General features: G+C 44.0%; 1 protein-coding gene across 1 annotated transcript in view; it reads left to right on the forward strand.

Annotated features, from left to right (window-relative positions):
• arhgap35a (Rho GTPase activating protein 35a) overlaps positions 1-23,778 on the forward strand; it is a 64,986-nt gene that overhangs the window by 36,783 nt on the left and 4,425 nt on the right. Inside the window, 5 exon segments of the mRNA XM_069668148.1 lie at positions 2,441-6,275; positions 11,560-11,701; positions 19,403-19,480; positions 21,846-21,977; positions 23,370-23,475. Of these exon segments, the coding sequence (XP_069524249.1) occupies positions 2,553-6,275; positions 11,560-11,701; positions 19,403-19,480; positions 21,846-21,977; positions 23,370-23,475 (4,181 nt within the window). The 5' untranslated portion in view covers positions 2,441-2,552.

The following is a 23,778-nucleotide window of genomic DNA, read 5'->3' on the forward strand; positions in this document are numbered from 1 at the left end:
GACACAGGCTTATGTGCTTGTGGACTCGCATACACATTTGATGACATTTTTCAGGAACATTCTTAGAAATGGTAGGTGTGGTCGATGAAGCAGATGTTAGCTATGAATCTGTGCGAGTGTTGAGCCCGGCTCGCTTGCAGGTCTAAAGGGAATTAAAGATTGCAATCACTTTATTTAATCCAGACACTTTCACGACTGGTCACAAACATGGCCTATTTCACACATGATCACCAGGATATTACACGGGATAAAAACATGTATGTGTGTGTATTTCTGTGTGTAAGCTCATATAGGGCATCTGCTAATGTGGGTCTGTAGCAGGGCTTCCATACTTATCTCTTTGTAACACCCTGTGTCAGCTCAGCAGGCAGCTACTTCAGGCATGTCACAACAGTCCAGCAATACAGAAGAGTTGAGCCAATGGACAGTCATCAACCGCTGATATAAAAATGCGTGCAGTTAGGGGCAAAGCAGGGCATCTACTGTATGTCATTTATTATGAGCAGGCTGGATACATGTCTTCTTCCGCCCTGACCACATTTAGGTGGCAGCAGGTCATGTTTCCTGCTGCTGATTGAGGTTGATGCTGTCTGCGCTGCACTGTAAACACGATCAAGTCAGGGCACAGGTGTCTCTTCAACCTGCTGACTCTATAGATACGACACCTGCAGATTTTCTCATCAAGTAAAGGCTGTATATGCTGCGCTGTTTGCCCACTGGATATGTTCACAGATTGTTGGTGCAAACAATAAAAATCATATACTGGGAAGTAGATAAAGACACATGCAGTCAAGAGAAGACCTTGAATTTACCATTATTCCAATGTTATACACTTAAACGTGTGAATTGCCTGAGCACAGGAAACCACACCTTACGATTACACAGATGGGTTTATGTCTGGGTGCCTTGATAGATTTTTATGCATGTTTCTCTATCAAAACACAAGGCATTCTTTTTGATATCGACCCCCTTTTCTGCTGGCACTGGGGAGATATTGCTTCTGTAATGCTAATTTACAGTCTGATTGCTTTAGTAAAACTCAGGGTTTTAAGACTTTGGCATCACTGCCAGCCTTTATCTACGATTAGGGGCGCAAAAACAACAAATGTACAGTACACTGTACACCCAATACATGGCAGGTTTGGGGTTGCCTTTTATTTACAGTGTAATCAACTGTAGTGCGTTTCTTCCTCCTCCTACCGTCTCCGTTTCATTGTCTACCCCTCTCTTGTAGCAGTGTTGGACTTTGAAGTTCATCTTTGCGCATCCACAGTTCGCTGTTGTCTGACAAATTCAATTCAGCAGCAATGAAGGCTTTGTCTGCTTTTGTGCTCTCTGTCAAAAGAGCTATTGATGATTAATAGTGGTTTTAATGTCTGCTTTACTGCATTAACACCACAGTTATGACATGAAGGGGTTGGTCTTATACTTCAAGTCTGTGCCGGCTGTCTTGAAAGATTTTTGTTCCTTACAAATTGTGCTGTCATAAAGGGCCATTCCATAAAGAGCATCCCCGATCCCTCGTTTCTACCCTCGTTATTTTTAGGTCTGATCTTCTGGTGGAATAAATTATTATTTGGTTAGCCAATCGACTAAGAGTCTATGAATGTTCTTTGGGTGCTGTTTCTTGACAGTAAGGCAACCACTTTGCTGCGTCTACTGTAGGTAAATGCATTGAGACATTAGTGATGCTACATCAGCCAACTCTGATCTGTTTGCAGGGTGCTGTTTGGTAAGAAACATAGGAAAACATGTTTTTGATGGAGGCAAGTCAGCCAACAGGCAGTGCAGCCTTTTAAAATGCAGATGGCTTTCCCTAGTTGGCCAATTAGTAACTTTAGCTCTGCAACACTTATCTGCTTTCATCTTCTTGTGTGTGTCTTTCATTTGGGGTGAAGGGAGCTTAGTGGGCCTGCTTTCACAAGTGTGAGTCAGTGCGTGAGTGCACGTTAGTGTGCACATTCATTTGTCTGTTTTCCGCGACGGTTAAAAAACCCCACGTAACTTTGTTCCACCGCTGCTGGCAGTGAGACGACCAACCACACTGTTAGATGTCTGATAATAAGCCCAAACACACACAGAGTCTCAAAGAAAATAGGAATGAAATGTGGAAGACACCACTGTTAGCCGTGCAGTCCTGGCAGTATAAAAATTAAATGAGTTAAATGATGAAAAATTGCCTTTTACTGAGCTACAGCTGGGTTAAGTAATGTTCAGCATTCCATCAGCTTTGCGCTGACCTCAATCTTTTCAGGAAACATTCAGTGGAGAAATAGGATCACAGATTAAACATTATTAACAGCACATAGGCCCACAGTAGGAATTTAGATGAGACACAATAGCTCTCTAATAATGAAGCCTGACATTGGAATGGTTTTATTTCTATATTTGTCTAGATGAATTTTATCTCACCACTCTTTCTCTCTTCTCTATCATGCAGGTCAAGACTGCTGCCCTGTGAGCACCTCTTGCATGGAAACCCTTCCTACTTGGCAGCCTTCTCCTCTCCCTAGAGCTAACGGCCAGCATGGCAGGATGAGCCTCTGCCAGCGATGATGATGGCCAAAAAGCAAGATGTCCGGGCACCCACCTACAACCTGGTCGTGGTTGGGCTGTCCGGCACGGAGAAGGAGAAAGGCCAATGTGGTGTGGGCAAGTCCTGCCTATGTAACCGCTTTGTCCGGCCAAGTGCAGATGACTTCTACCTAGACCACACCTCAGTTCTCAGCACCAGTGACTTTGGAGGCCGTGTGGTGAACAATGATCACTTCCTGTTCTGGGGAGAGGCTGGAAGAATGATGGAGGAGGGGCCAGAATGCCGTATGAATGTGGTGGAGCAGACGGAGTTCATAGATGACCAGACTTTCCAGCCCCACCGAAGCACGGCACTCCAGCCTTACATCAAGAGGGCAGCTTCCACCAAGCTGGCTTCAGCTGAGAAGCTGATGTACTTTTGCACGGATCAGTTGGGGCTGGAGCAGGACTTTGAGCAGAAACAGATGCCTGAGGGCAAGCTTATGGTGGATGGCTTCTTACTCTGTGTGGATGTTAGCAGGGGTATGAACCGAAGCTTTGAGGACCAGATGAAGTTCATCACCAACCTGTACAACCAGCTAGCCAAAACGAAGAAACCTGTGGTACTGGTTCTCACAAAATGTGATGAAGGAGTTGAGCGCTATATTAAAGACTCACACACCTTTGCCCTTGCCAAGAAGAACCTACAGGTGGTAGAAACATCAGCACGGTCTAATGTCAATGTTGACCTAGCTTTTCTGACATTGGTTCAGTTAATAGACAAGAGTAGGGGAAAGCCCAAAATTATCCCTTACTTTGAGGCACTGAAACAGCAGAGTCAACAAATCGCTTCCGCCAAAGACCGCTACGAGTGGCTGGTGAACCGAATTGTCAAGAACCACAATGAGACATGGCCTAATGTCAGTCGCCGCATGCAGACTGCCCCTGAGTACAAGGAATATGTTTTTCTTGAGGGGACAGCTAAAGCCAAGAAGCTTTTTCAGCAGCATGTGCATAGACTTAAGCAAGAGCATATAGAGAAACGAAGGAGAGCCTACTTAAGTACACTACCACAAGCCCTGTCTGTGTTGTTACCAGAGTTGGACGAGATAGACCACCTCAGCTGGTCCGGAGTTCAGAAAGTCCTGGAGACTAAGAGAGACTTCTCCCAGTGGTTTGTAGTGCTAGATGACACCCCTTGGGAGACAACACCTCACATTGATAAAATGGAGGATGATCGAATCCCCCAGGACCTCCTTGAGACCCCCGCAGCTGAAGCTATCTATGAGACCCACCTGGAGCAGCTAAGGAATGAGCGAAAACGGGCTGAGATGAGATGGGAGTTCAAGGAGAAGCTAAGTGTCTCTCCTTTTATTACACCAGGCAAACCCTGGGAGGAGGCCCGTAGCTTCATCATGAATGAGGACTTCTATCAGTGGCTAGATGAGGCTGAATATATGGATATCTACAACAAACACCAGAAGGAAATCATTGACCGAGCCAAAGAGGATTTTCAGGAACTACTTCTTGAATACTCTGAGCTTTTTTATGAGCTGGAAGTGGATGCAAAGCCAAGTAAAGAAAAAATGGGAGCCATTCAGGAGGTGTTGGGCGAGGAGCAAAGGTTTAAAGCCCTGCAGAAGCTACAGGCAGAAAGGGATGCTCTGGTGCTGAAACATATCCACTTTGTCTACCACCCCACAAAGGACACCTGTCCTAACAGCCCCCACTGTGTGGACAGTAAGATAGAGCAGATACTGGCCTCCAGATTTCCTACCCGCTATGCATCGTCAGAAAGTTCAAGACTGGATGGGGGGAGGGCCGAACGAATAAATCTTGTCATCCTAGGGAAAGATGGACTAGCTAGAGAGATGGCAAATGAGATAAGGGCCTTGTGCAGCAGTGACGACCGGTACGTGTTAGATGGCAAGATGTATGAGTTAGCCCTTCGTCCTATTGAGGGCAATGTACGTCTCCCAGTCAATTCATTCCACACGCCAACCTTTACACCCCATGGTTGCCTGTGTTTGTACAACTCAAAGGAATCCCTCTCCTACGTTGTTGAGAGTTTAGAAAGGCTTAGGGAGTCAACTATAAGCAGAAGGGAAAGAGAAAACAGCTTAGCCCAACTCCCACTATCCCTCCTTCTGGTCACCAAGAGGGGGGTGGGGTCCATTGGGGATATTGGGGGGGAGACAGCTCAGACTCTTATCCAACAAGGGCAGCAGGTGGCTTGTAAGCTGCAGTGTGTTTACCTAGACCCTGCCTCTCCTGGTGTGGGCTATGGATGCAATGTCAATGAAAGGCAGATAAACCAGATGCTGAGAGGCCTCTTGGACTCACGAAGAAGCATAGGGAGCAGCTCCCCTCCCTTACCCCCTCCATCCTCTGCCTTCAGAGACTCTCAGTCCCAGCCAATGCTAGAGGCAGACCTGAGGATAGTCATGTGCCTAATGTGTGGAGACACATATGACCTAGACCAGCTCCTTGCTCCCTTCCTGTTGCCCCAGCATTGTCGTCCTGCTGCCAACCTCAGCAGTGGCACCTCTGTTCTACTGGATTTTAATGTAGGAGGTCAGAGGCAGAATATTGAGCTGTTACTGCTGTCCTACCATTCCTCATTCTCTCTCCGCAAGACTAGGCTGGTCCACGGCTACATTGCAGTTTACTCTGCTCGCCGCAAGGCCTCTATGGAGACATTATGTGCTTTCCTGTGTGAGGTCCAAGACATCATCCCGGTCCAATTGCTAGCAGTAGGGGAGAGCCAGATGGAGCTGTCAGACTCAGAGTCAGCTAAGGAGCAGGTCAGTCAGGGAGAGGAACTGGCCCATGAAATAGAGGCGAGGTTTAACACAGTGATATGTGGACATGGTGGAGTCGTAGGGGGGCTTCATAAGATAGACCTTTTCCAACCCTTCCTCAAGGAGGTGGTAGAGAAGCGCACCATTGTAGAGGCCACACACATGTATGATAATGTTGCTGAGGCATGTACAAATGAGAGCATCAGCCCTCGCTGTGGCTCTCCTAGTCCAGTTAACATCATGGACTCAGAGGACGATATTGATCCATCACCACCTTACACTGCCTTGAGGGAGGATGGCAGCCTGAGTTCCCATCTGGTAAGCTTCAAGCTGCCAGATCTGGATTCAAGTGATACCTTCTCTGTTATCTCAGAGCTTAGCACATTTGAGAGCAAGCTAAACAACAAGGTTCCTCCACAAGTAAAGCCCAAGCCTGTCCGTAAGGTTAACCTCGGCCCCTACATGGACCAGCAGGGTGGCACCAACCGTCGCTCTCAAGCTGTTACCTGGGCTCCAGGTAGTGATGGTGGTTACGACCCCTCAGACTACGCTGAACCCATGGATGCTGTGAGCAAACCTCGACCCACAGAGGAGGAGAATATTTACTCTGTACCTCATGACAGTACACAGGGAAAGATTATAACCATTCGCAATGCCAACAAAGGTCACGCCAATGGGAGCGCTGGGGGGAATGGGTCTGACAGTGAGGCTGACAGTAGCTCACTGGAGCGCCGGAGAAAGTTGTCTGCAATCGGAGTAAAACCTAAGTTTTACGCTGATCGATCCAAACGGCTCGGAAAGTTCAGCAGTTTTAGGACAAGCTTCTCCATTGGCAGTGATGATGAGATGGGTCCACCCAAGGCCAGCCAGGATGATGGAGGGGCCCAGAAGGACTCCATTGAAGAGAAGAATAGTTCTCCTTTTGGGGTCTTCGCTAAGAGCCTACGCAGAAATACAAAGGTTAGTGTTTTGGTTAAATATAAGTGGCATATTGGTTTGATATATTACACTTATGTTACTTGCAATTTGTCTGCAATTTGTATGCACATGTATTTGTTTATGGACAGAATGGATGAAATGTCCATACTCCACAGTATAATTAGTTATTGGCTGTGATTCAACACCTATTTAATTGGGTGGATAACTGCTTATCACTAAAGACGAGGGAGAACTTATGACTCCAGTATAATCTCTCTACTTCCTGTAACTTTGCTCAGTGAAAACGTGGCATACTGTTGAAGTTTCTCTGAAAGCTAGTCTCCGTTATTCTCCCTGACTGCTCCGTGAGAATTCTGTAAACTAGTCAAACCATCAGGAAAAAAATAAGAGACAAACTTAAGTCACTAAACTTCTATACGAGATACCAAAAGGCAGAAACTCTTAATGAGTAGGGACGGAGCTGCACTATACACTGTGCTATTTTATCCCTCTGTGTGTATGCCTGCTTGGATCAAATTTTCCATTATACGAGCGCTGGCATTTGACATTTATTTTAGCAAGAATTTCACATCCATTATAAAATTGTCACTAAAGCGGTACATGAGGATAAATTAAAACTGGTATATTTCAGCAGGAAATAAGCTGTAAACATCCCTGCTGTTAAGGAAACAATAGTACTACCAAGTTAATAATGTGAGAGAATCTCAGCACAAGAGTGTTTGTGTCCAATTATAATTTATACATGCTGATGGTGCTGATCAGGTCACCTAGTGAAGGGTTTATTTACAGTTCAGTGTTGCTGTAATGCAGTGAAGTACGTGCCAAGCTCGATCAACTTGTCCCCGAGACTCCCCTGTCAGTTTGGCTTTCTTTGCTTCCTTCCTTTCATTCTTTCATATCCACAGTGTTTGTCTTCTCTTCTTGCTGATTCATACTTTCTGCTTCTCACATTCCTGTCACACTCTGTCTCCCTCTCTTTGCATTATATTCTCCTCATATCGCTCTTTCCTTTCTATTTTTCTGCTGGAGGTCCTTTTTTTTTTTTTTTGCACACACAAGCATCTCCTCCCTTACTTCTTCCCTCCACCTCCACCTCTTCTTTTCTGTGCTCGTCTCTCAAATGTGTTGTGACGATACTTTTGACCTTACACTGTTAGGCTTATCGTCCTGGTATGCCGCTGTTCATTCACACACATGGCGTGGTACAGAGGTGCTAGCTGAATAGGAGTTACAGCTGCTTATGATGTGCGTGCGTGTCTGTGATAATTACCATGGCTGTCAGTGGGGTGGAACAGGAGGGGGATGATTAATGTTTTCACACACTCAGCTGTGATGTACAAGGACGTGTGTGAAGGCTGTCTTCTCGCATAGCTCAGAGCTGCCTAAACTGCGTTCTTTCATTTATGCACCAGCAGACTCGGCTCATAGTGTAGTCCAAGCCTTTTGTCATTTTGAAAAGTGTTAGGACACACACGTTAGCAAGTATACAACCTCCAGTGGTTGTGACATTCCCCTGATCCTGCGCTATAAAGCCCCATGTTTCAAAACAAATCCCCAAGAAGATTGAAGACACAGAATTTAGAGTTTAAGGCTGCATCATTTCTCTGATAAGTGCCTCTGATCTGTGCTTCTTAGCAGCTTTGGGATCTGGATATCCACATTACAAGCCATTATGGCCTAATTGTGGTTGTAACAATGTGATCAAGTTTCATCACCTGTGTTTTTTAAGCAGCTGTCTCAAAGTTAAAGAGTCCATTATCAATCTGCTGCAGCCTGAAAACCCCTCCAGATAACTGCTGTGTTATTGAGTAATTTGGGAGATGCAGTGTAGCAGCGACTCTGGGTTGGTAAGAAACCAGGCGCTTTTGTTCGATTGTCTTGTTTTTAGGGTGAAGGTTTGGCTTTATGCAGTGTAAACACTTTCCTGGTCTGAACCTTAGGGTACTGTCTACCTCTCTGAGTCATGACGGGGTAGGAACAAAATAATTGAAACTAGACTCTGAGCCAGTTTTAAAACCCCCTTTTACCTCAGGCAACGACCAACTGTGTCTCCGTCCCACCCGCTCTCCCTCAGCGAGAGGCCGGAAATGTTTCCTCTCTCTCTCCTGCAGCTTTTTTCAAACCTCCTCAGCCAGTGAGAGGAATGCTTGAAATTCCTCAGTCACCTAGTTCCAGTCTAGTGTCCTCAAACAAAACATAAATTGGAGGAGTGTAATCAAAGGACAAGGAGAAAACGCAACCCCAGAAAGAAAATGAAACCGAGCCGGAGAACAATAAGAATCATGACTTTTTTGTGTTTCTTGCTTGGCGTTTTGGCTTGCTGTGTACGTAAATCCTCACCATGGTGTCTGTATGTTATTATTACGGATGTGTTTTGTTTATCTTCTGTGGTAGAGGTCTGTTTTGTCTTCTCAGTGTTGGCAACATATCCTGTCTCAGTCAGCAACTAAAAGGAGTGGCCAGAAGGCAAAACTGCAGGGGGAGAAGACTGAGAGAGAAGAGTGTGTGGAGGAGTGCAGGAGGGCAGTATAGAGACAGTCTGCTAAAGTGAGATAGGGCGTAGATATACACAACACAGTCAGTGTGACAGGACACAAATAAATTATTAGCTGCGACTTGGAGCCACAAATCCAGTGAATTACGACAGAACTGCTCTCTACTACTACAGTAGCTGTTGTCTTGTAACGTCACGTCGGCTATTACAGCTCCTTTAAATCAATTAAAGCCTCATGTGGGTGCTTTGTGCGCACATGGAGACACACTCCAGATGTAGATGCACAGATGTTAAGTAAGTATAAGGATGTCTGAGTGTCACAGAAGGATAGGGCAGCGGGGTAGGGGAGGTCGTTGGGAGTCATAAGAGAAGGAATTCCGCATAGGAATCTGCTCATGAGGGGATATAACAGAGAGAAAACTGGGCAACAGATACTTGAAGGGAAAGTCAGCAGTTGTTGAAGCTAGAGAGCCTTCTTCAACAACATCATGACCTTTTGTTTTCCTGACACTCGAGTACCCAGTTGACTGGCGGTGAAGTAGTGACTTTGTCCTTTTTCAACAGAGTACTACAGATAAACTCCTCAGATTAAAGAGCCAGAATAATATGTATCCCTTACATATTACAATGTACAGTGAGCAGGTTATTATCGCAGAATGGAACCGAAAGAGAGGGTGAGCAGGTGTTCAGGTCTCACCTTTATTTGACTCAAAATGTTAATTTGGAAATTATTTTATTAATTTAAAAATGATTATATTTCCGTTTTCCGTTTAAAAATAGTCCGTTTCACTCACAGTCAGAGCACACATTAAAATGAGCTAACCGAGCTTTTATTACTCACATTAAAATGAGCTAAGCTAGCTGTTTTTACTCATGTTAAAATGAGCTAGGCAAGCTGTTATTACTTACATTAAAATGAGCTAAGCTAGCTGTTATTACTCACATTAAAATGAGCTAGCCAAGCTGTTATTACTTACATTAAAATGAGCTAAGCTAGCTGTTTTTACTCACATTAAATTTAAATTACATTTCCACTGATGGTGAAGTAAGACACGGTGAACCGTACCGCAGGAATCATCAAGCACCTGATTTAGGTTTGTCAGAGTCTGTTGACATTTTAGTTTTCATTCACGGTCATTTAACACCACTGCATCCCGTACTGTGTTCTTTTTAATGTTTACTAAATGTGCCGTCTTCAGTTTGCAGATCTCTCTGTTCTAGCCTTCAGTTTTTATTGCTTTCTCTCTGCTGTTCATTGTAAACAAGCCGTCAAATTTACTGGAATACATTCGGTGGACTGATATGATTACAGTTTGCCCTCCGTATTGAGTGATTAGAGCCGCATCCCTAGCAACAGTCTGTTCTTCATAACAACTGTCTGTTGTCAAGAAATAACAGACCTCGGAATGCTGTGATTAACCAATCAGAATCAAGTATTTAACACAGCTGTGTAATAATGGCTAATAGCGATATCCCTACTTGCAAACAGTACCAATGTATATATCATTATTCTAATTTTAGATTAACATTTTGTTAATAGAACATGTCTTAGTAAAGAGATTTTGTAGTTAGAGCAGCAAAGATTAGTTTTTTAATTAATTTAAGACGATTCATAGACGATTAGCTGAAGAAAATGTAAGATATAATATAAGTAAGAAACCTGCTAATGTTTTATTGGCAGCAATCTTCATACTTTTTTATCTTTCTTGTTATGTTTGACTTCTTTGTCTCTTTGAGGTACCTCCCAATAGACCCTCTGATAATGATTTATCTGTATTGAACACTTAACCAGCCATTAATATTGGCATGCAGATGCATTGCTCTGGCTCTTTAAGCTAGGAGGCTAATGAAACACGATAACTTTGCGCTATTGAGCAGTTGATTTATAGCAAAGATTAACCCCAGAATAAAGTCACTACATGTTTAAATATCAGGCAGTGCAGTAACAGTCCAGGTGAGCCTTTGTTGATCTGCTCAGTCTTAATTAGTGCTTTCACTTTGAGTTACTGTGTATATCCGCAGTATGGAAAATGTTTGGTGGAGTGCAATGAGGCCAGTATCTGGAGCAGAGGGCACGCAGAGCTCCTTCTCTCTAATGAGCACTCCTCCGCTCTTTTCCTGTGTCTGTCTGTCAGGCCTGCGCTGCTCCCACTGTCTGTGTGGCCAGCCAACCATGCAGCCCTGCCTCACCAGCCCGCCTGCCAGGGCACAGCCTCGGGGGGCTGACAGACTTACTAGAGATCCAGGCCTCAGGGGCCTTCAAAACATTCCCATTGAACACCATTAAAGCGCCGTACAATTACTGCTGATGTCTCAGCCATACGCAGGAGTGGGTTAGAGGTCTTAACAGTAGAATAACATTAGTTAGAAGTAATTAAACAATGAGGACGATGGTTTTATTATCTGAGAGCTACAGAGAGAGAGAGAAGCACAGAACGCCAGAGGAAGGAGGAAAGGATGGAAGAGTGATGAAGGATCTGATGTGTATCTCACTTTGCACAGAACAGGACTCAAGACGGGAATGTGTGATTACTTATCAGTTTAAGGTTTGTAGGAATGTGCAGGACGGGTGTGTGTGCACATGCTTGTTCGTATTTTTGCTAAAGTAGATGCTAACATGAGAAAGCACAGCCACTTTTAAATAAGGTCATCATCTTTTCCGTCTTAATCAAGTCATTTATTTCAAGAACAATACCTCCAGGCTGAGTGTCATTTTTGGAAATGTTTTCTTATGTCAGCAGTGACAACGTCAATCAGGCTCAAATCATCTTCCACTAATCTGCTTTTCCTTCTCAACTTTTTCTTTCCCAGAAACCTCGACCCAAACCCAGGCACTCGATCTCAAAACCCATCGAAAGCAACTACTTCGGCATGCCACTCTCCACCGTGGTCAGCCTCGAGAGGCCGATTCCAGTCTTCATTAAGAAGTGCATCCATTTCATTGAAACAACAGGTGAGAATCTGTTTTACCTCACATAAAAAGAAGCACAGACAGTTAATGGAATCCAGCCAGACGCAGCCCAGCCTGCTGTCTTTTCAGTAGTGACTGTTTTAAAAATGATTTCAAAGGATCCATTCAGCCTCTGCGTATGCTATACCTGCCTCATTTGATCTCTCTTTTTTCCTACACTTTTTCCTTATCTTAATCCCTCTCCCTGGTGGGATTGTTACCTTCTGTGGACTTCACTGCTAAGAGTGCGATTCTGTCATCCTCCTTTAGTCACACGCAGCCTTTGTGTCTCTGTGCTTTTCTTTTGTGTCTTCCTTATTCTTTGTTCAGGTTTGATAAACGGTAGCGCTTGGCTGAGCTGGAGGCTTTACAGGTGGGCAACTCCAGGGACCTGAACCAAGTTACTTTTTGATAACCAAGAAAGTTGTTTGATAAAATAATGAAGTGTGTAATACAACAGTGAGTTCCAACCAAGCGATTTGATTGGACGAGAGGCATTCTGAGTTCTGATATAAAGTACAACAACGCTGGGTCTTTTAAACATGCGTATCACTCTGCTTCAGGTGACTATCATGAATGTATGTTACAGTGAAGAACAGTCTTCTTCAAACAGGCCACCAAAGCAACTTCCAACAGACTCTTATTGCAATCTGTTTATGCTACTTCCTATAAGATGTTAGTACAACTGTTCAATACAAGCAATCATCACACTCGAGGTTGTGCGGTTATACTGAATATCAGCGCTCCCCCTTATGTGATATAGCTTAAATCTCTTTAAATGCATATTATGTATACCTAGAGTTTGTTCAGCAGTAAGGCAGATCTTGTTAGCTTCTTCTTGCAGTGGTTACAATCACAGTTAATGTGTGCTTAATTTAAAATGAGTCATCAGAAGCTCAGTCAAATCAATGTGATGATGAGAAAAGGCCAAGGGGGATTCGAAGCAACAGATTGGTTGTCATGGTGTATAATGTAAGGCTCTATGTATTTCAGTTGAAACACTGTCATATAACATTGAAATGCAGTGTTTATAAAGAGTCTGGACTCATATTTATAGCCTGTTTCCACCAATCATAAACAACCTCTCCTCCTCTCCTCACCTCTCTCTCCTCTGTGAGAGCACAGATGTGCTTAGATAGCCACGTCTAACCTTGTTACCCTGTTGCCCAGATGCCAAACCCCCTGCCGGGCTGTTCTGGTGCCCCACTGCCCTCAGTCTGCCACCAGCTGTTTTACTAAACCAGAGGCGACTTAGTGCAAGGCCGATTTGGATGTTAAGATATCTGAACTTGTCTCTTGTGTTCTTGGCTGGGCTGTAACCAAGATTTTAGATGCTTAAGTCATGAATCAGTGTCCCACGCCTCCGCTCCCAGACATTTAAATCTCTTTTTATTATTTGGAATTCGGTATGTAATGTATTATTTTTTTAGTAGGGTGTTTCATTGTATTTTTCTGCAAGTGTTATTTAAATGGAGCATATGCTTTTGTTCTGATATTCCAATGAACTCAACACAGTTAACTAATATCTTACTTAAACACATGCCTCAGAAAGTTATGGCTATTATATCCAATGACTGTGTATATAGATGGACGACATGTCTCCAGAGCTGCGCAGTAGAGATTGGCAGGTGGAGCCACTGTAGCCACTTCTGCTAACCAAAACACACACTCGACTTGACGTTCACAGATATGTAAACTTCAATGTCTGTAGTGATTGTTTTACTTACGTCTCCACTCACCGTTCCTCCTCTACTCTGATAATCCAGAACAGATCGGCTGCAGGAGCCTTATTGGTCAACAGAGCTGTCAATCATCCTTTTTACAGCATCAAATAACTCATTAAAACTAAACTTGTCAGAAAAATAAACACTTGTACGTAAATCAGCATGATAAGAACTAGCTATAATGACAGAAAAAAAAAAAGTGCGTGTATTTTAATTTTAAAGTTTGACTCATGTCCCATCTGTTAACATGGAGGAGGCGGGCTTTATGACCTATACTGCAGCCAGTCAGCAGGGGGCGCTCGACATATTTTGGCTTCACTTTAAAGGAGCTGTCATGTTGTCCATCTTTTTATACAGTCTATGATTATAACCTGTACCTGAACTAAACTTCCCACAAAAATGCCAAGAAATTATGTAACTATTATATTTAAACTTTTCCCAAAAATATTCAGTCTAAAAAATACAGGAGTCGGTCTCTAAATAAAATCTCTTACTCTAAAGTAAGCTCCCCTGAGGTTGCTAACTCCTGCACTTTTCAGAAACCAGCACCTAGATCCTGACAATGGCACTTCCTGTCATGATTTGAATGTTTCTCTTACTGTAAAACAAACCTAATGTGGTTTAGGGAACTTTATGATCCACCTGAGTAAATAGAAATGTGCAGACTCATTGCTTAAAATCAGGTTTTTATTACCTTCCATGAAGTGAGTCACATTAGAGCAAGTGAGATCGTCAAAACACTGCTGCGGCTTTCTAACGTGCCAAATCATTCCTTTGTTATATCTATCCCGATTAAAGACTCCTTATTTGTGGATTATTGCAGCCTTACAAAACATCCAGCGCTTTCCTCTTGTGTGGGAGTCGAGGGGTAAACGCTCGAGCTAACAAGGCATCGCGTTAGATTTCACCTCCCGCTGTTGGGATGTTAACTGGAGCAGTCACAACACTTACATCCTGATGAAGGTTGAATATGCGTTTATATACATAGACGCTGGTGTGTGCATACGTGAGGATGAATGCTCCTCGAATCGTGTTTTCCACCACACTCTTTTAGTATTTTGCTTAATCCCTCTCCTCCTGTGTCTCTACTTTCTTCTCCTGATCCTGTCATCCCCCCGCCCCGTCTCCACGAGTACCTTCACTTGTCACATTTAATATCTTTCATCTTCTTCCTAACCTATATTTCTATTTCACCTCACACAATTCACTGCACTTCTCTCCTCCTTCATCTCTTTTTAGCGCCTTCTTCCTTCCCTTCTCTCCTTCCTACTGTCAGCTTTGTGTGTGTTTTAGCGAGGGGGTTGCCAGATAATACTCTGCCCCATCGCTTCCCTTCTCCGATCAATATCACAAGGTAGGAAATTTGAAGAATGTTTGGTCTCAGCTCTTTTCTCTGTGTGTTCAAGCTCCTGTGTTACTGTATTTGTGTGTGCACATGTAATTTAGTTTACATACTCACACATGCGGTGCACAATAGCAGACCCACACAGAGAATGACTGTGACTGGAAGGGAAATGAGCTACAATGCGCTTTTTCAAAGTCAGACTTTACTTATTCTGTATCTGCGTCTACAATCTGCGGGTATAATGGCACCCGCAGGAAATTACCGCACAGCGCTGACACTATGTTTGTCACCATAGTGCGAGCTGATAATGAGTGACGGTGCGAGGCTGACCCTGGACCTGCCGCTTTGACCTACATCCTTCCCTTCTCCCTCTTTCACAGACAGAAACACTCACAGCTAAAGCCGGCGTCCCTGCCTTTATTTTTATCTGTTTACGTGACACTTGTGTTCATACAAATCCTTCTTTTTGTCAAGAATGACGCCCCTGGTCTTTGTAATATCCCTCAGACAAAGCAAAACTGTTTATTTTCTAGTCAGAAAACTTTGAAATTACGGACACTCGATGCTTTAAAGAAAAAAAAAATCCTATTTTCTTTTTCTCTTATTTTCCATTCAACCGTTTTATTTCTTTGTTGCTTCCCTTAATTGTGCTCCACAGCTCGCTCCCTTTGTCCCGCCGAAGAATAGAAGTGGTTTTTCTGTGTTATTTTCATGCATTCTTGTAGAAAAGCAGCTGTATAAAATCAATCCATAGTGGCTGCTGTTATCTCCCCTCAGCTCCGGCTCTCTCTCTCTCTCTCTCCCAGCGTGCTTGCCGCAGTGTGTGTTGTGTTCTGCTCATGGGTACCCAGGTGATGAATGTGTGTGAGCGGCTGTAGGAGCCTCCATAGCGACGTAAAGGGCAGAGCCCAGCGACTGCCTGTTTGTCATGGTGGACTGTGAAATCAGGCTCCTGGCACTCGCTGGGGTTCCGGGCTGATTTGGGATCAGCTGGTGGGATGTCAGACAGTTGCGTGCAGCAGATTGCAGGTTTCACAGATGTGTTTTTGTCCAGCTATGAGGTCACTACTATAGATGGTTGTATTTTTAGTTTTCAGCTCCTGTTTCCGTGTATTACATGGAGAGGATACAGGCACCAGGGGACAGAGGTACTCAGGGTACCCGGAGCCTCTCTGCACACTCGCATTGTGAATTATATACTCACTCAAATATGCCCAGAAAGCTCCTAAAGTCCAACATCATGACTGACTGCCACTTCTTTGGAGGAGCTCACAGGTTGTCAGACAAAGAACGCAAACAAAACACCGGTCTCAATATGTAAAACTCATATAGCCACAATCTATACAGTTTTTACATTTTTTTAAGACAATTTTTTGGCTTTTACCTTTATTGGATTAGATAGGACAGCTGAAGAGAGACATGTGGGGGGTAGAGAGTGAGGGATGACGTGCACCAAACGATCGGCAGACCAGGAGTCGAGCCTGCAATCCGTGCGTTGAGGACTGTAGCCTCTGTACATGGGACGCCTGCTCTACCATCTGAGCTAAACCAGCTCCCCAGGTATTGAAACTTGTATTAAAATGTTGTGGTTGGGGCGCCGGTTTAGCTTAGCGGTTAAATCGGGTGGCCCATGTACAGAGGCTCAGTCGTGGACACGTCGGCCCCGGGTTCAATTTGACTCTCGGCTGATCGCTGCATGTCATTCCCCACTCTCTCTTCCCGTATTTCCAACTCTATCCACTGTCCTATCAAGTAACGGCAAAGGCCATAGAAAAAACAGAATACATTTTTGTGATCTACCTTACAGTAATGTTTTATTATAACAGCAAAATACCTTAGTGCCTCTTATGACTTAGGAAGCTGCGATTATGCCGAAGGTCAACAAACAACAACAGAAGCTGATAATAGTAACAATGTTTCCGTCCGAATATTCACTTTAGTGTAGACTGATAAGAAGTTAAAGGTATACGATAAAGGATGCCGACATGTTTGCCACAGGAAGTGCTTGTATTTTGGTTGACCTCAGGAAGTGTCGGTGCTTTCTTTGACCCCAGAGGAAGAGGATGCTGTTGTCTGTTTCTCGGCTTTCAAAACTCTCATAACAAATTTATTCACCTTCTTTATCCACTGACTTCTCTCCCCCTCCCGCTTCCTTAAGTCTCCTGTAGCCTCTGTCTGTTATGTGTTTTGTTGTTTCAAACACATTCCCCGTCCCTCCATATATCCCTCCTTATCTTAATCCCTTTATTTTTCATCCCCTCTTTCATCAGTCTGACCCTCTCTCCTCTGCGTCCTCACACTCCCCCACTATCTCCCTCATACTTGGGTGCTTGTCCTATTTTGCCCCTATCTCTCTCTTCCTCTCTCTCTCTCTCTCCCTCCACACCGCTGCTACACTACTCTCCCTCTCCCTATCTCTCCTCCCATCCCTGTTTTCCTAGTGTCTGGCTAGAAAAGCCTTTGTGGATAATTGATTGGTAGAAGGAGGAGATCGATGCCGTGTGCCTCGACTGAGAGCTCTCTCATTTCCTCCCTGCCTCTCTCTATCTCGCCCTCTTTTTCTGCCACTCCCTATCTCCCTCGCTCCCTCTGGATTGCTCTTTGTCTCCCTGAATCGCCGGCAAAGTGTGAGCATGGGGAGATTTTCAAGGGTGGGAGATGCAAGCTTATCTTATATAAACTGGGGAAATTATTAATGAGAGAAAATGAAGCGAGCTTTCACTCACACCAGATGCGCCTTTTCTGTCGTCATTGTCCTCATTTGACTCGGTTGATTGTGCCTTTTCTGTCGCCGTACAAGTATGTGTTGCTAAATCACAGGACTCATAGATATATTTACATCAATTTAGGCTGCATTTACAAGAAATTACACTCGTGAGTGATAGGAAATGCTATTAAAGCCTCGTTTGTGCATTTCTGCAAATCAGTGGAGCTAAAAATAAGCGTCTTCTGTTTCCCCTTTGAGACAAAAGTTGTACAGCATGTGAGGAAGTATTAGTTTATTTATTCAGCAGTCGTCAGCTCAAGAAAATGATTGAATAAAAATGCCTCCCAAAGCTGTGAAAATCAATGTGAGAGAGATTTTCTGTAGTTGTTAAAACTCTGAAATTAGATTGTGAGATTATATTGGAATAGATTGTTCCTGTTCGTAGATAATAACACCCAACAGGCCTCTTTAATAACTATTAAAGTGGCTCTTTCAATCATATCGCACCAGGCTGCACCTGCTGCGAGGCATTTAAAGCCTGGAAAACACATATTTAAGCAGACGGGAGGAGGAACAGTAAAGCATAATTGTATGAAAAATAGCAGGCTGTTGCATTCTGCCTCTTTTGTCTTGTATTGCTGTCGTGATGAATGGAGAGCTCTTGTAAAGTCACCTCTTTTATTCAGCTGCAGTATTCTTTATGGCTGCCTCTAAAGTGTTTATGTCTTCGGAATTATTAGATGGACCGAAGTTGACTTGGCGACGGTCTCCTACTGTGTCTGCTTAGCAAAACATTGACACAGAACAGACAACAGATTGTTCACAGCCTTTGTCTGAAAGTCTGAAAGAGGGGGTGTTATGCTGTTTCACATTTTAAGACATATAGTATATAATGTTACAATGTTGGATGTCCAGACTAAACGTGGGTGAAGCTTCAAATCTGTAGTTAAAGTATGTTGGAGTAATCCCCAGGCGTCTCAGCTCAGTCTGCAGGCTGCTGTGAATGCCAGGTTTCACACTGTTTTTCTACACGCCTCATTTTGTGACATCACAAAGTGCAGCCTCAGCTATCCAATCAGAAGAAACCAGGCTTGTAGGGGCGGGGTTTCTTAAAGAGGCAGAGCTGACAGAGTCGTTTCAGGCAGAGGCTGTATGAGGGCCTGTAAATTATGCTAAGCTACCACACAAGTATCACAGAGTGAAATATGAAGCTTGAAATTAGCCCACCTTTAAGTGAGTTTGCCATTTTGTAGTGCTGAATGTGTTTATCCAACGCACAGTGCAGTCGAAGTATACTAAAATGTACCATGAAAAGAAGTGTGCAACCAATGGTCACTAGCCCAGCAGTGTATATCATCAGGCATCGTGCTGAAAAAGAGCAGCAATGATGTCATTAATGCCACTGAGAAAATGTCCCGAGTATCGTCCGGAAGTGTTTTTTTTATTTTGCCGATGAGCTCACTTTTAATTGAGCAGGGAGCAGGGAACGAGGGAATCACTTCAGACACAACCACAGCCTCTTCTGCTGCATGTGTTCGAGGGGATATCTTGCACCTGTATATAGAAGAATAGCGTTTACTCCTTAGTGCAGCCTTTTAAGTGACGATGAATGCATCCATATATGCTGCTAAGTATGAAGTTGGATGTCAGAAAATCCTCAGTCTGTGGCACAGAGCACCAGTGGGCTCCTTGCAGGCCAGCAGGACTAATTTATTGCTTTAATAAATAATGTTAATAGTGTTTAGACTGAAAGGGACATCAGGAGAGCCTATTAGCCCAGCCTCCAGTAGCTCCAATTTATTCATCTATACCTTGCGTGATGATGTATCACAGTCCGATTGACCAGTTTCCATTAAAGCTTGATACATTGTAGCAAATTAAACAAATTAAACACTGAACTAACAACGTTCTTCTTCTCTCTCTGCCAGGTTTGAGCACGGAGGGCATCTACCGGGTCAGCGGGAACAAGGCCGAGATGGAGAGCATGCAGCGGCAATTTGACCAAGGTTTGTTACTTCCCGCTCACACTACACCCACGTATACAGAGTACACGTGCTCACTCTTGCTTCAGCTGCACACGCACAGAAGAAAAGGCCATGAAGGTGCGTGTGTGTATGTCGGTATATATCTATAACAAGCCTGGATCCCCTTAATTAACCAGGGAGCATTCATTCTACCGAGGGAATTGGCCTCGGCTTCCTTGTAGACTGGAGAGTGGCCTTCTTAATCTTCTACCTGTGTGCATGTGCATGTTGACACGTGTGCATGTACAAGTGCTCTCCATGCGTGTCTCCAAGCATGTGTCTATCTGGTGTGGGCAGTTAATTACCTCCAGATTGGTTTGGTTAATGAAGCATGCTGCTGCAGAGATGGATAGCAGAGCATGATGGCCTTTGGTAGATGTGTGTGTGTACGCGCATTCATGCCTGGTTGAGGTTAAATCCAGCTCAGGTAATCAGAGCTGAAGCCCCGCATTGAATCATTCTGAGCCTCGGGACAATGGGACAAGACAATTACAGGTGAAACCGCAGTGTAGGTGTCTCACAGCCACACAGAAGATGGCACTTCATCAGCTCCCTGAAGATTCAGATAACTCATTACAGGAGGAAGCGGCGTCAGAAGCACCGCACTTTGGAAACTCTTAAAAATGGGAGCTCTCTCTTCGGACTGTTCAAGAACTTGCTCACCATTTCCGTCTAACTTTGTTCTTGCCCATCTTTCTTCTACACATACCTTTATATAAAGTAAAAAGTTATCAGAAAATGGCTTTTTTAATTAAGTCTCCTGCTCTCACACGCTCTTACTCTCTCTGGGGCACCGCTGTAATGTCTGGCCCTCTGAGCTTTCTCTCTGCTCAAATCTACTCTCTAATTGTCTGCCATTCATTCTGCTTTTATTAAAGTGCTTTTATTAACCAAAGTTTCCCTATGGTACATCCCTGGAGAGGACATTTGGTATTTATTCATATTGATTTTATGATTAAATTACAAGTTTTAAGGCAGACCTGATGTGGCAGGCTGGTCTGCAAATTGTGTGCACAATCGGACACATTGGATTTAACCCACTACTACTGCAAGTGTCATTTTACACTGTAACATGTCTACATATCATGAATTCTTTAGAAAATCAAACGCCAGGCAGTAATGTGTGTGTCGAATACAGAAATTTGAACACCATTAAAGTTAAAGTGGTTCAGTGCAAAACTCATTAAAAGGCCCATTAATACTAGAAAACCTCTTGTTCATTGATTTGAAATGCCACAGCCAAGCTGTCTTTCTGAAAATGAGCAGCCGTATTAATATAGGTATTATTGATAATATAAGTGTTAAGGGGGGGGCAGCTTAGCATAATTTACAGTTAAAAAAACTCCTCATTTTTCTCACACTGGTGCTCTGTGCAGGCCCTCATACAGCCTCTGCCTGAAACGACTCAGTCAGCTCTGTCCCTTAAAGAAACCCCGCCTCTTCAAGCCCGCTTTCTTCTGATTGGCCAGCTCTCCGAAACCTGCTGAGGCTGCACTTTGCAGCGTGTAGAAAAAACAGTGTGAAACCTGATGTTCACAGCAAACTGAGCTGAGAAGCCTGGGGATTACTCCAACATACTTTAACTACAGATTTGAAACTTCACCCACGTTTAGTCTGGTACGGTAGCCCTTAGCGGACATGCATCCATACATTTTATTTACTTGATAACAACTTATTTCTGCTGGTTTTCTTGAGACCTCGACTTATTTTTCTCATTATCTTGGGAAAACCAAAATCCAAAAATAACTTCGAATGTGCAAATTAATTTGGCCCATTATCTCGAGATAACAAAGCTTGTTTTCTTGTGATAACGGGATAATTTTCCGGCTATCTAGAAAACAAAACAACAGGCTGGTCACTGTGATGTTACAGACCAGGAAATGCCATGCTTCACCCACGTTTAGCCTGGACATCCAACATTGTAATACGTCTTAAAATGTGAAACAGCGTAATACCCCCTCTTTAAGGTAAATCAGCTTTATTGGGGACTTTTCATGTACAAAAGAGCAGAAAATACAAAGTATACAAAGTCAATGGGAGGAAGAACGGTTGAGTTTTAAGACGTCTAACAGTTTTTGTTAACTTGTATCTATGTTGGTACAGCTTTGTTTACACTGAAACATCATCCCTGTGTAAAATTTGTAGGAGGGCCTTTAAAAAGAGTTTATGTTTATGACGGTTGACATGTTTATAGTCCAACCAGTCTGCAGTTGCAAGCTTCAGCTCATTATTGCTTCAAAGCTGTTATTGTACTGTATTTATGTGACATTGTAACTTGTATAAACACCTTATGTGTCATGGTTTTGTACTAAAAATATCTTCTTTCCATTTCACGTTTTCTTCCCAGACTACAACTTGGACCTGGTGGAGAAAGACTTCACCATCAACACAGTCGCCGGAGCCATGAAGGCCTTCTTCTCCGAGCTGCCGGAGCCTCTGGTGCCCTACAGCATGCAGGGCGAGCTGGTGGAGGCCTTCAGTAAGTCAGGGGGACATTTTGCACGGGGATGTGGGGAGAGTTCTGCACTCAGAAATCCGAGGTGTATTGGATTTTGCCTTAAATCCTTTCCCCTTCATTGTAACTTTTCTTTAACCTAACAAGCAAAACTCTTGCAATCCAAATCCATCCATGGGGAGAATTGGATTTGCCTTGCTGGGTGAGGAGCGGAGGGAAGAGGGGGATGGAGGAGAGAATATTTAAAGCTCCAGGAAAAGGAGGATGTGGGGATGATTGCTTATGATTGAGGGATCCAGGAGCACTGTGGATGAAGTCATAAGAAAACAGTCATATGTTAGATAAACGAGGCTCGACACTGCCTCTCTTTTTCTCTTTGTGTCCCGTAATCTGTCGGAATGGAGATTTAAGGCGTAGCTTAGTCTTGCATCGCGCCAGAGAGATTTACCCCCGGGCCGCAAGGCTGCTGTCACTCATGGAGGTCTGCGTGTGTGTGTGTGTGTGTGTTTTTAACGGCCCCAGTGAGACCCCTCAGCCGTGACAGAGACCTGATAAAGCTGCTGCACTCTGTGCCACAATAGAGCAAAAGAAGAAGAAGGGAGAGGTGGAGTTAGAGACAAGAAAATACAAAAATTGTGCCTGGCATTTTCAGACTTATTTTCTCCGAGAGGGAGATACAGAACGAGCTCGGTGGGTGGATTTTAATGCATACTGTCACGGTGACGTTACTTTAAATAAGCTGTAGCAAGTTAAGTTTTGATTGCACATGATGGATGTAAAGCGGGAGGAACTGGAGCCGTGTAAAGCCATTACGCCTCAAATGTGTTTTTGATCCGCGCTGACCTCATGGTGGGAATACAAAGTCAAACTGTGTGATTGTAAATCATGTTTGTGATGTGGAGGAGAACATCTGCTGTTCTCACTGCTGCTCTCTGCCTCGCTCACGTACACACAGGATGGACTGTGTTAGCCGGTGACGTCAGCTGTTCTGACTCACTCCTCGCTGCCATCAGGCTTAACACACCCAGTCTGTGTGTGTGTGTGTGTGTGTGTTTTAGTGCAATCTGTAGGACATTGTGATGGGTGTATGCGTGGTATGTTCTCCTCTGGGATGTGTGTGGTCTTTGTCTGTAGTTTTTCATCCTTTTGAGTCATGTGTGTTTCCAGGGATGTGTGAAACTCGTACTTCTGCAGGATGAAATCACTGTCCTGCACAGATTTTCGGCAAACTGAATCCAATTGCTTTCACTATGCTCTCCGAACTCTCCTCTTCTCCACTGTATCCCCCCCCCCCACCTCCATCCCTCCTCATCTTTTTGTACTCTCACACCCCTGACATCTTATTCCTCTAATCTTTTCTTTCAGCCACTTTCCCTCACTCCTCTAACCTCTTTTTCTCTCCCTGCCACCATCCAGAGATCAACGATAGGGAGCAGCGCTTCCAGACGATGAAGGACATTCTGCGCCGCTTCCCCAAGGAGAATTACGAGGTCTTCAAATATGTCATCAGCCACTTGAACAAGTGAGTGAGTGACGGGGTCAGAGACGCTCTCTGACAGCCGTGCTGACTACACCGCCGGTCACGCAGTCGAGTGACCTCGCAGTGACATCATTGAAACTAGCGCAGTGACAGAACAGAGGTTGCACTCAGGTTGCAGCGATGATTTAATCTCTATTTAGATGGCTAAACAAAGAGGATGCTAACATGTTTAGCATTGAGCCTACGGCAGCACAGAGCTGCTAGTGTGGCGGTAGACTCTGCTGCAACAGTTGGTCCATTTATCTTAAACTTTAGGCGGGAAATGATGCAACTGTTTTAATGATC

The sequence above is a fragment of the Semicossyphus pulcher genome, unplaced genomic scaffold (assembly GCF_022749685.1).
Source record: "Semicossyphus pulcher isolate SPU_LCO1_2020_fin unplaced genomic scaffold, fSemPul1.0.p SCAF_19, whole genome shotgun sequence".
Taxonomy (NCBI): domain Eukaryota; kingdom Metazoa; phylum Chordata; class Actinopteri; order Labriformes; family Labridae; genus Semicossyphus; species Semicossyphus pulcher.